The sequence below is a fragment of the Procambarus clarkii genome, chromosome 44 (genome assembly GCF_040958095.1).
Source record: "Procambarus clarkii isolate CNS0578487 chromosome 44, FALCON_Pclarkii_2.0, whole genome shotgun sequence".
NCBI lineage: Eukaryota > Metazoa > Arthropoda > Malacostraca > Decapoda > Cambaridae > Procambarus > Procambarus clarkii.
In genome coordinates this window covers 14,604,316-14,623,019 of record NC_091193.1, presented here as the reverse complement: position 1 = coordinate 14,623,019, position 18,704 = coordinate 14,604,316, and the positions used below count along the sequence as shown (strand labels likewise).

The 18,704-nt window shown below is 41.5% G+C and overlaps 1 protein-coding gene across 1 annotated transcript in view; it reads right to left on the bottom strand.

Moving 5' to 3' along the window:
- LOC123745280 (cell adhesion molecule 2) overlaps positions 1–18,704 on the bottom strand; it is a 262,007-nt gene that overhangs the window by 44,003 nt on the left and 199,300 nt on the right. Inside the window, exon 3 of the mRNA XM_045725655.2 lies at positions 16,695–16,830. Coding sequence (XP_045581611.2) covers positions 16,695–16,830 — 136 coding nt within the window. The remainder of the gene's footprint in view (positions 1–16,694; positions 16,831–18,704) is intronic.

Here is an 18,704-nt window from a genome sequence, read left to right as displayed (position 1 = left end):
GTGGGTAACAGGATCTCAGAGGATACTGGAATGAGGGGCGGGGGATCCAGTGAAGGGGGAGGGACAGGGAGGGTATGGGGTGAAAGGGGAGGGAGGACGGGAAGGAAAGGGGGGGAGGGAGGACTCGGGAGGAGGGAAGGGGTAGAAGGGTGGGGATTGGGTGTGGGGGGAGGGAGATTTGGCTGAACTTTTGAGTGGGGGCAGGGAGGGTTTGGGGTAGGGGGGTTTTCTATGCAGAGGAGGGAGGCGGGGTTGTCCTCCCTTCTGGTGTTACTGGGTAGCTGGTTGTGGGTTCCCCCCTCGCCTCTGGGGGTGTTGTGTTGGGAGCTGTGACTTCCTGGTTTTCCCCTCTCGCCCTGCGCCTCTTCCTTGCTTCTGCCGCCACGGCTCTCTCCTCCCTTGTCATGTCTCGCTGGAGGAATACATTTTTTAATTTTCCCACGTTTTTCAGGGAGCTCTTCCTTGATAGGATCCTCTCCTTTGTGTTCTCGTTTGCAAACACTATCTTTATCATTCGGTCTCGGTCTTTGTTGTACCGGCCTAGCCTGAAAACCTTCTCAATGCTATGCTCGGCCCCTTCCATGTCTAGTGCCTTTAGTACTTCATTCACTGCTGCTTTGTCCTTGTCATTCCACTCTGAGGAATGACCACTCTGTGTGTGTGTGTGTGTGTGTGTGTGTGTGTGTGTGTGTGTGTGTGTGCGTGTGTGTGTGTGTGTGTGTGTGTGCATGTGTGTGCCTGTGTAGGGTAGTGTGTGTGTGTGTGTGTATGTGCCTCTGTGGGTTTGTGTGTGTGTATGTTTGTACACGTGTATTTGTTGGTAATATTGAAGCACCAAAAGCGAGCTAGCATGGCGAATCAAATTGACATATGATGACAGAGGGATTATTAACTGTAATCTCCCCAAGGCTCATATTTGGGATCAGCCTCGAAGAGAATTTTAGGATTAGGGATAAGCTGGGAACAAATTAGGATTATGTTAAAGATTATCCTTAGAACCAATACAGTCACGGTGAAATTAGGTTATATTTGCAAGGATAAAACATTAGGGAATATTTAATGGGATTGAACTTGCGTCTCTGTACACCCCCAGACACACGCACTACCCACTAAACCATGATGAGCTTAAAAAGTATCTCACTGACTCTATTGATAATATATTTACAAATATTTTTAATACATCTTGAAATAAACGTAATAAAAATTAAATAAAAACATAAAATCAACGAAATTACACACAAAAAGTTATGAAATAGTTTGAAGTATAACTCCAAATAAAAAAGAAATAAGTTTAACCCATATTAACCATACATTAAGCAGTTTACTGACATTACGTGTTAATTATAAATTAATAAATACATGCATATTCTACATCATCCACAATATATTGTGATAAATTATGCACAGCCAATCCGTAATGTTTATTAATATTATAATTAACTGGTTCATTATCGTATCGTTAATAATCAGCCTAATTAGAACACATGTCAAGTCTTTCCCCCCCCCCCCTCCCTTCCGTACAGAGTTTGTTAGTTACTAAAATAAATTACTGTAGTAGAATACAGTAGGGATTTACTCTGTCAAAAATGGGTACAACAGAATAATATTCGAGATTTTATGGTGGGGAGGGACGCAAACCCGACGCTTGCAATGCATGGAGATTAATGCCTTTGAAAATTAAATTCTGAAATATTCCCTCTGTTATATTGGTTCTATATTAATTTAGGGGAATATTTTCTCTGGCTACCGCTCTCTCTCTCTCTCTCTCTCTCTCTCTCTCTCTCTCTCTCTCTCTCTCTCTCTCTCTCTCTCTCTCTCTCTCTCTCTCTCTCTCTCTCTCTCTCTCTCTCTCTCTCTCTCTCTCTCTCTCTCAACACGATTCGAAACAAGGAGGATACTACAATGAGAGAGATAGAGACCTCCCCCCCCCCACTATCTTGACAAAAATAATCTTTTCACTCTTACTTATACAACCAATACCATGATAACCCTTCCCCCCTCTACTATAACAGTCCAACTACTACCACGTCAATCACCACCACCACCATGATACAAGATGACAGACACTGTCACTACCATGACAAACACCACCCTTCCCCTCTTACTATGAGAGCTGCTAAAGCCACGACAAACATTCAAACCATGATTGACATCCCCCCTTCCTCCCTTCCACTACCTTGACAGACTCCTACCTCCGCCACTAAAAGGATAAACCATTACTTTCAGTATCATGTCAATGTATATATAAACGACGGCATGGAAGGAGAGTCTTTACCATGACGGGGAAACGAACCAGGGAATAATGACCCTCCCCCCCCCCTAACTAAACTATGTAAATCTGCTGAGTCGTTATGCTTAATGCGTTTCCACGCTCTGTGAATCATCTTCCCACTCTTGCTGCTGTTGGAATACTGAATATTTTTAATCATTATGAACCCTACTTCTTCTTTTATATATTATACATTTCCCCCGACGAAATATTATTTTTGTTTTGTTTTGCTGCTTGTGGTGTTGCTGGTGTTGCTGGTGTTGCTGGTGTTGCTGGTGTTGATGTTGTCAATACTTCTGCAGCGTGATCACTTGCAACATAGTTTACGGGGAGGTTGGTGGTGAAGTGTTGTGCTGTGTGGGGATTATTGTCTTGTTCAAGATGTTACCAGGAGGCCAATACCAGTCCCTGGGGGGCAACAGCTTAGTTATGATACATGTGTTCGGTAGTACCGTCGGGTTAATTCTCGATTCACAATCAATAATTCCGGGTTCGAATCCCGGGCAAGACAGAAATGCTTAAGCGCGTTTCCTATCACCTAATGCTCCCTGTCTATCCAGCAGTATATTGGTAACCCCCCAACAGTTAAACAGCTCAAGTTTCAGCCCCGCACCTGTGCCAGGTAAGTCCATCGCGGGCTAAACATTGGCCGTGCTACTTGGAACTTGTACTTCCCAGTAGCTGAATCTTAAACAACAACAGTTAGTCAGCTTGTTTGGGGGGGGGGGGGGGGGGTTGCATGCTGGGAAGGGTCAGTAATTCGACCCTTCGGGGGGGTGGGGGGGTTGGGACCGACCTCGATATAGGCCAAACATGTATTGTATATATAAACTAGCTACCTGTCCCCCGACACAATGAATTATTGTTTGAATTATGACGACATTTACCACCTGATGAAGCACCCATAAGGCCTACCAGGCCCACGTAGCTATTTTGTGAGACCGTCAGAGAAACACTCTCGTAAAAGCACCTGATGAAGAGATAGTTACGGCAATCAGTCTAATGACCCACGTAAAGCAAGATCCATTTCGACACTATTCCTGAAATAATTGCTAGTGCTTTGAAGGAACTTGCATGGCAATGTCGGGCTTCTTTTTGGCGAGAATATGCTTGAGATCATCGAAAATCAATCATTCTTGCGCCTCCTCCCTTTTTATCGCCTAAGCGCCTACTCCCTTTTATCGGGCTGGATGGTCTGACCGTCCTGCTAAGCATTCCTAACGGCAAGAAAACGGTCAATTTAAAGTAACCTCTCTTAACCTACTAGAGGGACCAAAACAGAAAACGGGACAATACGCCACTTTCGCGAGCCGCTACCATTATCTAGTACGACAATTTTTGGCCTTTTGTTGGGTATACGTCAAAATGCGACGTTCTATTAAGAGAACGGGTTGGGACGTTAGGGCGTCGGTCTCGCTTCATGCAGGTCAGCGTTCAATCCCCGACCGTCCAAGTAGTTGGGCACCATTCCTTTTCCTCCGTCCCATCCCAAATCCTTATCCTGATCCCTTCCAAGTGCTATATAGTCGTAATGGCTTGGCGCTTCCTCGCAATAGTTCCTTACCCTTGCCCCCTCACGCAATAAACGATAAAAAATGGTCTCCTCGCTGGAGGAAATAAGGCCTACTTGCCTATACGTGCCTATTCAGCCCCTACATACATACACAATAAAAGGTACAAGAACGCCCGAACCCAAACCACCCACCAACCCTAACCAACCTACGAATAGGAAAAACGTGGATATTTGTGAGTCGCTAATTTTCAAAGTACCTCTTATTTCGTAGCGTACAAGTGAAAAGAACTGGTTGAGACATCTTGGCATAGAGAGACCTGTCAGCCACACCACCACGACGGTATATATATTTTTCAGACCAAACCACCAATTACCGATGATCCAAATGCATTAAATGTTATCACACCAAGATATTGAAGATTGCATTAAATATGACATGGATGATCGGGTGATTACCTCCTGATACCCTTATTGGTGCTCCAGGGAAGCCTTGAAATCTCAGCTGAGCATCAGACACTTCTGAGACCATTCCTTTTATGTGAGCACCTGAGCTTGGGTGATAGGATGGCTCTCTTAAACTAGGGTTTGAGTCCTTGATAATCAAAGGGGCGTGAGGTAAAGAAGACCCTAGCTTGTGGGAAAGGAGATGGTGGGGTGAATAGGTGAAGGAGTAGGGTATGGAGGGTGACATAATTTCCCTGCATAAATAATGGATGATAAACATATTCTTGATAGTTTGGTTTCTCATCACGGAATAGGGTCATGAAACTGTATGAATCTTTAATATATGAATAAATACGTAAAATGAGAGAGAGAGAGAGAGAGAGAGAGAGAGAGAGAGAGAGAGAGAGAGAGAGAGAGAGAGAGAGAGAGAGAGAGAGAGAGAGAGAGAGAGAGAGAGAGAGAGAGTCGGGCTAAGTCCACTACGGGCTATGGTGAGCCCGTAGTGGACTTACCTGGCCCAGGAGTGGGGCTGTCGAAGTGGTGGTGTTGTGGTAAGTAGTGACTAATTGTGGCAAGTGGTGAATGATATAATTAGATTTTTGATTGCTTGTAATATGATGTTTGTGCGATTTAATTTTGTGTTGAATTTTGGCGGGTGATGAGTTCATACGACCAGTTGCTAGTAGTAAGTACTGGGTGATGCTGGTTGTGGAATAATGAGACGAGAGTCATGGGTTGTGATGAATGAATAGCCACTTTAACTAGAGGATCATGAAGACTGGCGGGTTCTGGTGAGGAACTATAGATACTCGAGGAACTATAAATTGTCTTACAAACTTGAATAAATTAGACGATAGGTGATGGTTTGTTGTGATGGACCGGATGGTAGATGATGGGAGGTTATTGCTCACAGAAATATGCGCATAGGTCACAGACAGTAAAGATTGAGATAGTTGTAAACAGAAAGGATGCGTAGTAGGTGGGATACGTAGGCATAGCGTTACTGGGTTGTAGGGTTGTGGTTGACACCAGAGAGAAGGTACAGGCGACTTATGCTTCGTTCTAAGATACGAGGAAGGTGGTAGAAGATGACAAATGACATATGGCAAGATGAAGGTGACAAGTGGCGTTTGGAAGGTGACATATGCCAAGAGAAAGATGACAGTTGGGATGTGCTTCGCACAAGGTAGCAGAGAAAAAGTGGGTTCTTAAGGAAACGGAGAAAGACGAAATGCGTACGGCATTTCGTACCTTACGAGTTAAATTCCTTGCACTGAATGGCCAATGGATGGAAAGCCGGTGCGAAAGCGCTAAAGCTTGACCCCGAAAACCCCTCTAGAAGGGACGACGATTTGGATAAGACACGTGAAAGGAAGCAGCTGGCCAGGAAAGGAAATCAAATGGAACGGGAGGCAGGAAAGAGGAAGGTGGAATGAGACGGATGGAAGGTGTTTCATTGGATATAAAAATTGAAGAGGAATGAGAGCACAAGGCGAGGGAAGGTAAAAGGGGGATAATGCTATGTGAAAGGGAGACCTAGAAAGGGAAAAGCTCACCTGTATGAAGGAGTGAAGAAGGGGAGAGAGACATATTGAATGACTGGGGCGAGGGGCTGGCTGATGTGTGAGCTAAAGAGAGAGAGAGAGAGAGAGAGAGAGAGAGAGAGAGAGAGAGAGAGAGAGAGAGAGAGAGAGAGAGAGAGAGAGAGAGAGAGAAATAGACAGACAGACAGACAGACAGACAGACAGACAGAGACACAATATATGAAATAATGATAATGTTAATAATTGTCGCACTACCACACACACATACACACACACACACACACACACACCACACACACACACACACACACACACACACACACACACACACACACACACACACACACACACACACACACACACATACACACACACACACACACACACACACACACACACACACACACACACACACACACTCACACACGTTCATACACAAGGGCGTCGGTGGCTGTGTGGATAGCATGCTGTACACGTAATCTCGTGGCCCGGGTTCGATTCCCAGCGCCGGCGACAAACAAAAATGGACAGAGTTTCTTTCACCCTGATGCACCTGTTACCTAGCAGTAAATAGGTTCCTGGGAGTTAGACCGCATTACGGACTGTTTCCTGTGTGTGTGTGTGTGTGTGTGTGTGTGTGTGTGTGTGTGTGTGTGTGTGTGTGTGTGTGTGTGTGTGTGTGTGTGTGTGTGTGTGAAAAAAATAGTAGTTAGTAACAGTTGATTGATTGACAGTTGAGAGGCGGGCCGAAAGAGCAGAGCTCAACATCCACAAGCACAACTAGGTGAATACACACGCACACACAGACACACACACACACTCGCAGGAACGTGTGTGTGTGTCTGTGTGTGTGTGTGTGTGTGTGTGTGTGTGTGTGTGTGTGTGTGTGTCTTTACTAGTTTGGGAAAATAATTAATTCACAGTAGCCACAGAGTAACAGTCTGGGGCGAGAAGTCAGACTGGTGAACCGTAACGAGTGGAGTACCTCAAGGATCAGTGCTGGGACCAGTTTTATTTCTAATAAACGTGAACGACATGTCTATAAAAGTCAAGTCCTATATGTCGATGTTCGCATAATTGTGAAATTAATGAGAGGAGTTGTAACATGAGGATTGAAGGATACCCCATGAGGACTTGAACAAGGAAACAGTCTTCCTGTGAGGATTCGAGAAAGGGACCTGGGAGTGGACGTAACACCAAATCTAACTCCTGAGGCACATATAAATCGGATAATGACAGCAGCGTACTCTACCCTAGCAAAAGTTAGAGCGTCATTCAGAAACCTAAATAAGGAAGCATTCAGAGTACTCTACACTCCCTACGTGTGACCAGTCTTGGAGTATGCAGCCCCATCATGGAGCCCCCATCAAAAGAAATACATTTAGAAACTAGAAAAGGTTTAGAAATTTGCGACGAGGCTAGTCCCGGAGTTGCATGGGCAACCCGTTCTCGCAAATTTAATAAGTCAATATTGACTTATTAAATATGTGCATAGGTGACATACTTAACATAATAGTTTCCCATGAAAAGCTTCATAGAAAACACCGACCTTACCTAACCTACTTAGTATGTTGAGATAAGCATCTTATTGCTTCGTAATTACAATTATTACCTAACCTATACCTATAATAGGTTAAATAACAATTGTAATTACGAAGCTATAAGATGCTTATTTTAACATACTAAGTAGGTTAGGTAAGGTCGGTGTTTTCTATGAAGCTTTTCAAAGGAAACTATTATGTTAAGTATGTCACCTATGCACGCAACTAATAAGTCAATATTGACTTATTAAATTTGCGAGAACGGGTTGGCATAGGATAGGATATTAAGAGCGATCGAAGGAACTGATCCTGACGACATTAGAAAAAAGGAGGTAGCGGGAAGATATGATAGCAGCATACAAAATACTTAGAGGGATTGACTGAGTGGAAATAGACGAAATGTTCTCGCGGAATATCTACAGAACAAGGGGACATGGGTGGAAGATGGAAACTCTGATGAGTCATATAGATGTTGGAAAGTTTTCTTTTAGCGTGAGAGTAGTGGGGAAATTGAATGAACTAAAGTAGCACATTGTGGAAGCATACACTTTTCATAGCTTTAAAACTAGGTATGATAGAGACTTAGGACTGGAACCATTGATTTAAACAACTGAAGGCAGAAAAAGCGGGATCCAAGAGCCAACACTCTATCCTGCTGGAACAAATAGGTAAGTACAAATAGTTGAGTACACACAAATATACACACACACACACACATTTACACATCCCTCTCTCACACACACTCTCTCTCTCTCTCTCTCTCTCTCTCTCTCTCTCTCTCTCTCTCTCTCTCTCTCTCTCTCTCTCTCTCTCTCTCTCTCTCTCTCTCCCTCCCCTCTCTTTCTCTCTCTCCTCTCTTTCTCTCTCTCTCTATCTATATTCCCTGTTCACCAATGCCAACTAATATGTGGACAGTGTATTATACAACATTGGTGGAAAACTGTGAATCCATTAATCCATGCTTTAATTAATATACGCTATGACTGCATAGAAACCCCACATTGAAAGTTGGGATTTATTTCTGGGTAATTATGCTTCTGACTGTGTCGTGTAATCTCTCGAAATTGACTGTGCTTTAAGTCATTAATCGCAGTATATGATCAATGAGAGATTTATTTTTATATTTTTTTTGTATTCGTAATTTGGGAGTGCTTTGTGTGTACTCACCTAGTTGTACTCACCAAGTTTTGCTTGCTGGGGGTTGAGCTCTGGCTCTTTGGTCCTGCCTCTCAACTGTCAATCAACTGATGTACAGGTTCCTGAGCCTATTGGGCTCTATCATATCTACACTTGAATCAGTGTATGGAGCCTGCCTCCAGACATATGTGTGTGTGTGTGTGTGTGTGTGTGTGTGTGTGTGTGTGTGTGTGTGTGTGTGTGTGTGTGTGTGTGTGTGTGTGTGTGTGTGTGTGTACTAACCTATTTGTGCTTGCGGGGGTTGAGATTTGGCTCTTTGGTTTCTCCTCGCAACTGTCAATCAACTGATAGGAATTGCATGTGTGTGTGTGTGTGTGTGTGTGTGTGTGTGTGTGTGTGTGTGTGTGTGTGTGTGTGTGTGTGTGTGTGTGTGTGTGTGTGTACTAACCTATTTGTGCTTGCGGGGGTTGAGATTTGGCTCTTTGGTCTCTCTTCGCAACTGTCAAGCAACTGATAGGAATTGCATGTGTGTGTGTGTGTGTGTGTGTGTGTGTGTGTCTGTGTGTGTGTGTGTGTGTGTGTGTGTGTGTGTGTGTTTAGAAGCGTTTACAGCGTTAAGCTTCAGCTCTGGAGCCCCGGCCTGTTCATCAACCATCAATCGACTGGTGTACAGGTTCCATACCATTTTGGTGTCTGTCATATGTCCTTATGAAGTGTTTGTGTATGGTGTCTGGCTCCAGCACGTCACTTTAAGTGCGCTCCATTTGTGGAGCGCACTTAAAACGTTCCACTACTCTGTAATAAATAAACTGAAATAAATAACTAAACTAAAATATAACAAAATAAGCTGAAATAAATCTTTCTGACGTCTGTGTTGCTCATTTGGGCACTTACAGATTTCGTGCGTGTCACTTTGTTCTTGTAACATACGTTACAAATATGTTGTTCTTGTCTTTTCTTTCTAATAACCCCTGATAAATTGTGAATGTGGTAATCATGTCTACACTAACTTTTGTTTTGATTTTGCAATGACAGGTTTAAAAATCTGTATTTCTTCTTCATTACTAATACCTTTCAGTTCTGGTATTAGTACAGTACTGGTACTCGTCTAATTTTAGTACTATTCTGGTACTGGTACTAGTGTAGTACTGGTACTAGTCTAGTACTAGTACTACCCTAGTAGACTAAACCACACACTAGAAAGTGATGGGACGACGACGTTTCGGTCCGTCCTGGACCATTCTCAAGTCCTGGATCATTCATATCTGAACTCAAAACTTTTACTAATACCTTTCGTCCTCTTGACTTTAAAATCGCCTTTCGACAAACTAACACACTTCGTAGCAATCTACTTCACACTGATCCTCCTGGTTCTAATGTTACTGGTGTCTACTCTATTTCTTGTTCGTCTTGTCCTCTCCAATACTTTGGTGAAACTGGCCGTACATTTAATGACAGACTTAAAGAACAGCAAAGAAGTGTTAAGTCTGCAGACACGAACAATGCTCTCTTCTGTCATGTTAGGGTTTCTAATCATCCTATTGATTGGTCTTCTTCCGAAATAATCTTTTCTGCCTCTACTCTACACAGACGCCTTCTTGTTGAATCGGCTCTAATACACAACATATCCAACATGAACTTGAGTCCTGGCTTTGTTGCTGTTGACTCTTCCCTTTCACAGTATATACTCAAATGCTCCAAACTTTCTAACAAACGTGACCTAACATAAGCTTACTCTTCCATTTATCTTTCTTTCTCTTTCCTTTTTCTTTTCCTTCCATTCTTTTCTCTTACGATCCCTTACTCTTTCATTTTACTATCCCTTTCTTATTCCTATTACTATCCCCTTCTTATTTGGTGGTTATAAATAGGAGCTGACTCGTATGGTCTAATGGGCCTTCTGCAGTTACCTTTGTTCTTGTGTTCTTATGTTCTTATTCCTATTACTATACCCTTCATTTCACCTTACCTTTCGTACCTTTTGCCTTGCTTTTCCTCCACTAGGATTTTCTTCTCCTCACCTCTCTCTTGCCTATGTTTTGCCTTTAACTCCTTCCCTCATCACAATCGACTTGAGAATGGTCCAGGACGCACCGAAACGTCGTCGTCCCTTCACTTTCTAATGTGTGGTTTGGTCAACATATTTCAGCCATGTTATTGTGACTCCTCGTCTGCACTACCCTAGTACTTGTAATAGTTTAGTGTTCATGCAAGTCATATATCAAGACAGGTTTATATCAAGACATTCGTCAGCGCCTTTTTAAATTACTGGAATAAAGACATACGCGCTATATCAGGTTCTGAAAGTCGCATTCAAATTTCTATAGGCACTCCTTATGTTGGCTAACTTTGAAAAAAATAGAGAAACAGCTGACTGTTGTTGTTATTGATTCAGTTACTTGGAACATAAAGTTCCAAGTAGCACGGGCTATGGTGAGCCCGTAGTGAACTTAAACAGCTGACGATACACCTTTGATATGGGCATCGCTAGACAGTTTTGGTGTAATAAAAAACCCTCTAGAATTTCATGTCTTTTCGTCCGAGTTCCATTTGGTGATTTATATACGTGTTCGCCCTTCTGCTGCTACCACCCATCTTCATTACTTTGCACTTGCTGGAGTTTAACTCTAGTGTCAACATGTTGGATCATTCCTGCAGTTTAACGAGTCAACTTGTAGTGCCTTGCAGTGTTCCGCTCTAGTTTACTATATTTTCACTACATCTTTTTTTTCAAAGACAAACTCACAATTACCTTCCAGTCATCAGGCACTTCATATTTGGCCTTCAGTACCCCTAAACATTACCATATTTCTTACGTATTCCAATTGATAGAAAATTACTTTTAAGTAGCTTTCTTTTGCTTCCTTAATGTTTCACCTTGCCCGGGTATCGAACGAGAGACCAACCGGCTGTGAGCGATCTGAGCTAATCACCTGTGCTCTCAAATAATTCCCACTCCAACTACGTTCCTTCCTGTTCGTATTCCACTGTCCAGGTTACCGTCTACAGCATCAATCTCAAATGAGATTGAGCATCACAGACGTCCTTGCGGGTGTCCTGCTCTCTTAGAGACTGGATGGCGTAGTGGTGTAGGCAAAGAGATGTAACATATATATACCCATTGATTGATCAGTTGATCAGTTTATACACAGAAATGATCATCCATTTGATCAGTTAATACACCGGAATGATCATCCATTTGATCTGTTTAACCTCCGTGGTAATCAACTAGTTAATCAATTTACCCACTAGAGTGATCAACAAGTTAATCAGTTTATCAACCGGAGTAATCAACTAGTTGATGAGTTTATCCAGTGGCACAAGAGGCCAACTAACTAGTTTACTAACTACATCAGTTTCAGCAAGAAAATGTGCTCAGTTTCCTTATGTTATTCTAATGCAAATACACGTTATGAGTTTGTGAAAGCTGAGCCAAGGGAATCAACAGAATATATCCCAAGAGGAATTAAAACGCGATTTTCTGTACATTTGTTGTTGAGTATTTTGAAAGCATAATTATATTTCAATTTTACCTAATATCTCGCTCTCGCTCTGTCTGTCTGTATCTGTCTGTTCTGCTTCTCTCTCTCTCTCTCTCTCTGTCTCTCTTCTCTGCTTCCCTCTCTCTCTCTCTCTCTCTCTCTTTTTCTCTGTCTCTCTTCTGCTTCTCTCTCTTTCTCTCTCTGGTATTTCCTCTGCATTTCCTCCCATCCACTTTTCCCTCAATTACCTTCCAATGCTAACAAAGTGCGCCACAGAATGACCCCCACAAAATATATTCCCTTAATATCAACATTCCTAACACGTGCGAGGAATTCCTCCCTAACAACAGTAATTAGCTGGTCATAAACGAAGTGGGTTGATGTTAATTAACAAAGGTAACCCGAGCCGCAGGGAGAATTAATATCACTCAACTATGCATCCACAATCAGGCAATGTTTAGGTATCAGTGGCACCATAACTATTGAGACGTTCGACTTATGGTGCAGAAAATATTAGAATATATTATGAAATTATTAGAAATATTATAGAAATATTATAGAATTATTAGAAATTATTATAGAAATATTAGAATAATATAGAATATAAAGAAGGGGACATTTAGCCTCGGAGGAAACCACACATAACGCATATAAATCCCGTCGAATATGTATATATATATATATATATATATATATATATATATATATATATATATATATATATATATATATATATATATATATATATATATATATATATATGTTTCATTGAATATGACCGCATATTCTGTATTTATTATTTTCTGGTTTAGGGCTTCTATCCCTCTAACTATTTTCTTAGCATCAGGGCTTAATTGAAATAGGAGTTCTCCAAAACTCATTTTCGTACTTTTAAGGTGAAGAAAAGAAGTGATTTACTATAGAGTGTATTACACTTATTTGTATAATTTGCACGACGTTTCGAACCTCCATGGTTCATTCTCAAGTGAACAGATCTTACAATACTAGTTGATTTTATACCCGCATTAGGTCAGGTGATAATACAATGAAGGTGAAAACATGGGGGGATACATAAGGGATAAACATAGGGGCTGCAGAAGGCTTATTGGCCCATACGAGGCATCTCCTATCTAAACACAGATAGGAGATGTTGTGTTTAGATAGGAGATGCCTCGTATGGGCCAATAAGCCTTCTGCAGCCCTTATGTTTATCCCTTATGTATCCCCCCATGTTTTCACCTTCATTGTATTATCACCTGACCTAATGCGGGTATAAAATCAACTAGTATTGTAAGATCTGTTCACTTGAGAATGAACCATGGAGGTTCGAAACGTCGTGCAAATTATACAAATAAGTGTAATACACTCTATAGTAAATCACTTCTTTTCTTCACCTTAAAAGTACGAAAATGAGTTTTGGAGAACTCCTATTTCAATTAAGCCCTGATGCTAAGAAAATAGTTAGAGGGATAGAAGCCCTAAACCAGAAAATAATAAATACAGAATATGCGGTCATATTCAATGAAACATGTTTGAAAGAAAACCTGCTGCCAGTATACACCAATATATATATATATATATATATATATATATATATATATATATATATATATATATATATATATATATATATATATATATTCGACGCCAGAAGGATTCGAACCCAGACAGCCAGGAGCATTATGCACCTTGGCGTACCTGGTTCTTTAACCACTAGACCATTGGAAAAAGTTCAGAGGTATGCCACTAGGCTAGTCTCAGAACTAAGAGGCATGAGTTATGAGGAAAGACTGCATGAACTGCATCTCACGTCACTGGAAGACAAAAGAGCTCCGGGAGACATGATCACCACATACAAAATTATCATTGGAATTGACAGGGTTGACAAAGCTGGACTATTTAACACGATTGATACACGCACAAGGAGACACTGGTGGAAACTGAATACCCAAATGAGCCACAAAGCCATTAGAAAGAACTTTTTCAGTGTCAGAGTAGTTAGTAAATGGAATGCACTAGGAGGTGATGTGGTGGAGGCTGACTCCATTCACAGTTTCAAATGTAGATATGACAGAGCTCGAGAAACTCAGTAATCTGTACAACAGTAGATTGACGGTTGAGAGGCGGGACCAGAGAGCCAAAGCTCAACCCCCGCAAGCACAACTAGGTGAGCACAACTAGTTGAATACACAATTAGGTGAGTACCACTAGTTTAGTGCACAACTAGGTGAGTACCACTAGTTTAGTGCACAACTAGGTGAGTACCACTAGTTTAGTACACACTAGGTGAGTATACACACACACACTCACATACACACCTGCAAGCTATGACTGGTGGGACGCAGGTGCCGGTGGGTCAATTTTTTTTTTCTTTTTGACTCTCCCCCGAAACATATAACTCCTGGCAAACCAAATAAAGACCAAAGTTGGACTTCCAAACTTGCAGTGACGAAGGGGAGTTGGACGCAGTTGTGAAAAGTGCTCGCATGAATCTTTCTGACATTTCAGTTATCGATAGAGAGAGAGAGAGAGAGAGAGAGAGAGAGAGAGAGAGAGAGAGAGAGAGAGAGAGAATGAGACCTCAAGTATATATAATATTCTCGACAGATCGCTGGCTTTAAAATTTTAACAACTGATAAAGGCGTTCTAACATTTTCGTTTTTTTTAAGTAGTTAGGTGAGGTACAAAGGAAATAGTCGTGATAAACCTTGAATAAAATACGTCAGCGAGGAAATATTCCTGAGACGCTATTTAATTATAAGTGCCGCTAGAAAAAACAAAAAACCCAGAGTTAAGAGCCTTAGGAGAAAACGTAATAACCAAACACAATTACTAATGCATTTCCCTTTTGCAAGATGCTTATTGTAATATTAATGGGAGAATTTGAAACTAAAATATAGAATACACAACATTAAAAATGTTTGGAAAAATACTATTCTGTGATAGTATTTAGTGCACAAATTCGGCTTTTACGAGATCCTTAGAACCAAATGAACATCTTGAAGAGGGATACTGACAAGGAGATCAATAGTATTGGACGGCATGAGAATAATGGCAGAGGGGAGGTACTTTCGTACATAAATTCTGCCCGAATACATCCTTGTAATACAGCTCATGATACACCACAGACACATAACTGTTGCAGGAGATGAAAGGTTGAAATATAATCCCAACAATTTAAACTGAGCAACAACAGGTGAAAGCTGGCTGAGGCTTGGTTGGATAATTATTAGGAGAAAGCGCTGAGTCGGTATGACTCTATAGCACTTGGAAGATATATTTGATCAGGAGTTTGGGGTAAGACGGAGAAAATAGATGAAGCTAAACCACTTGGACCATCGGAGATCGAACTCCGACCTGCAAGAAGCGACGCCGTCGTTATCCCGACCAATCCAAATCGTTGAAAAAAAATCAGATGAGAGTGTAAAGAATGAGTCCCACGGTATAAAATATATATCGGAAACTAATTCTCTGATGCATAGAATAGTATATAGATCGCTGGAGACGCAGGTAATGTTGCAATAAAAATAGTTGGCGTGATACATGCACAGCAGAAACTACCAGTAACCTACGCTGCAATAATCGATATAAACAACTCTTGAGCTAATGTGATTAGATTTGGAATATTTAATGCCACATCTTTTTGGGGGAATTTTATGTACAAATTCTAAATGTTAAATGATCATTAAACGTTCAATACATTCGATAAATTGTAGATAATACAAATGTTATAGAAGGATTTAGAGCATGAAGGGAAGGGAATATGGAATGATTCGAGAGGGAAATGGAGTTTGGGAAAGGGCCATTAACCAATCATTCCTCAAAACTAATAATGGGTCACTTCACCTCTTTCTGGTACGGAAGGCGGCGCCACTGAGTCCTGAGGAGATGAACTTTTCTGTTAGCATGTCGCGAGCACTGAAGCCCTTTGAGTGTGGAGCGACGATAAGGTTAAACACAGGCTCTATAGGAGTAGAACACAGGCTCTATAGGAGTAGAACACAGGCTCTATAGGAGTGGAACACAGGCTCTATAGGAGTAGAACAGAGGCTCCATAGGAGTAGAACACAGGCAACAACAATAGGTAATATACTCAATAACATTTACCAGAAATAACGACAGATAACTCAAACAACGACAGGAAACATAAGCAAATAGAGGTAACACAAACAACGACATGTAACTCAAATAACGATAAGTATCTCGCAAGCAACAACAAATAACTAAAAAACAACTACAGGTATCACAAACAACAACAGGTATCACAAAGACAGGTAACTCGCAAACAACGCCAGGAATCACAAACAATGACCATTAGCTCACAAAGAACGGCAGGTAACTCACAAGCAGCAACAGGTAACTCAGAAACAACCACAGATACCTCACAAACAACAACAGATACCTCACAAACAACAACAGGTAACTCACAAACAACAACAGATACCTCACAAACAACAACAGGTAACTTACAAACAACAAGAGGTAACTCACAAACAACAACAGATACCTCACAAACAACAACAGGTAACTCATAAACAACAAAAGATACCTCACAAACAACAACAGGTAACTCACAAACAACAACAGATACCACACAAACAACAGCAGATACCTCACAAACAATAACAGGTACCTCACAAACAACAACAGGTAACTCACAAACAACAACAGGTAACTCACAAACAACAACAGATACCTCACAAACAACAACAGGTAACTCACAAACAACAACAGATACCTCACAAACAACAAGAGGTTACTCACGGACGACAAGGAGCTCGCCGGCGCCAGAGTCAGTATGGAAGGATGGGGACTCGGCCGACACTTCACATTTGTACTTGCCCGATGTCTTGAGCGACACCTCCTTCAGGGTCACCTTCCGGTCGCTGCTTTTACCCATCTGTGAGAGGGAGAAAATGAGGAATATGCTTTAGATAATAAGGTGTAATTTTAGATGTAATAAGTCAAGAATGTTCTTGCCTTATTACCTCTCTGCCTTGCGATATTTTATTGGCATTTGTTAACCCCACTGAGAGTTATTCATCAATCTGGACCTGATTGTGAGGTCAGAGGAAGTGTAGATATATGAATATATATTCATAAATGCACGACAAGTTTTGATGAATAGCTTAAAAGCATGGGTAGTGGATGAACATGTAAATAAGTGACATGACATGAGATGTCAATACCTTGCTGACAAGGTGTGAGGTTCGCTGAGGACGTCTTGACCTCATTTGAGCAACAGAGGGCGTGAGAGAGGGTTGTACTGTGTTTGAGCAGAGAAGGAGGAACCCCTAGTTGTGTGCCCCTTCAAGAGGAGGTAATCAAGCAGGCGTTTGTGTGAAGCCTGTGGACGACTTAATGTGCTCAAGTCAAGAGCAGAAGAGCTTCGAGGCAGTCTAAAGAGAGACCTGCTTGGATGTCAGAGGGGACGACATCTTGGAGCCGCAGCTGATCTGAGCGCCCTCGACAGATGAATTCTACGGTAAGCTAATATTACAGTTGTTGCAGTGGTTGCCAGTGTTTGATCGTGTGCCCAGCGATCATGGCAAGTGTTTATGAATAGTATATATGTTTTATTAAGGCAGTGAGCTGAAATAAGAGACTATAGAGATAGAGGAACATCCTAGAGGGCGGAGTGACACGTCCACCCTCTCCAGAGGCCAGTGGCTGACTGAGTGAGACAGCCTCGCGACCAGGGCGGCTGCCAGCAGTCCCAAATGGACCCGCCCAAGATAGGGGAGGACCGTTGCGGCGACGCAATAGTTTAAGGAGATGTCGGATCGTGGAGTTTTATTTTCTGTGAATACATTCAATTATGTTTTAGTTGGGAAACACTTTTATTGGCATGGCAATGGAAATTGCAGGTTTGTTTGGGGAGGAGTTGATGGAAGAACTTCATGCCCAGGGAAAAAGTTTATTGAGGAAACTTCGAGGCTGGAGAAGTGTATGCTGATCTCTGTGGGAGAGCAGAACTGTATGGTGAGGAGCTGACCTCAAGCAGTGTAAAGGACCAGTGAAGAGGAGTTTCACGTGTCTGTGGGATCAGTAGTGAAGCATCACTGGTGTTTGATGAGAACTTCATTGTGTAGCAGTTTGGGAGGACTGCAGAAGAGCCTTTTTGGAATATTTTGGAAAACCTAGAGATATACATGGTAGTGAGCCTCTAGGAGCAGAACAGAGGTTCATGGTGATCACACATAGTGTATAAAGGGAGTGAACAAATCCACAAGGGCCGTGACGAGGATGGGTAGAATATAGTTGCACAACTATATTCTACCCACCTCAAGACTCCGCTTCAATATAGAAGCATCAAGAAATATGGACCAATAGGCTTTCTACAAACACTTGTATTCAATACCCATTGTTTCTGTTCTGTCTTGTGTTGATACTTTTAATACCCAATTAATATCCCCTTTTGTTCTGTCTTGTGTTAATGCCACATCACCCCTCCCACCTCACTCAAATGTAGATATAAAATCAGAGATACGTAAGTTCTAATCAGTTGTGTATTTGTGAAGTCTTTGAAAATGTAATAAGTTTTACGAAACGCGCCCGTGTCGCGTCAGACTAGAAATAAAAATGAATTTTGGAGAAGTGATTTTTGATTTACCTCCAACAGTGAAGCGTAATGTACGAAAGATTGAGAAAATTCGTGTTAGAATTATTAATCTTACTTTTTCGGTCATATTTAATAATATTTATATATATATATATATATATATATATATATATATATATATATATATATATATATATATATATATGAATCAT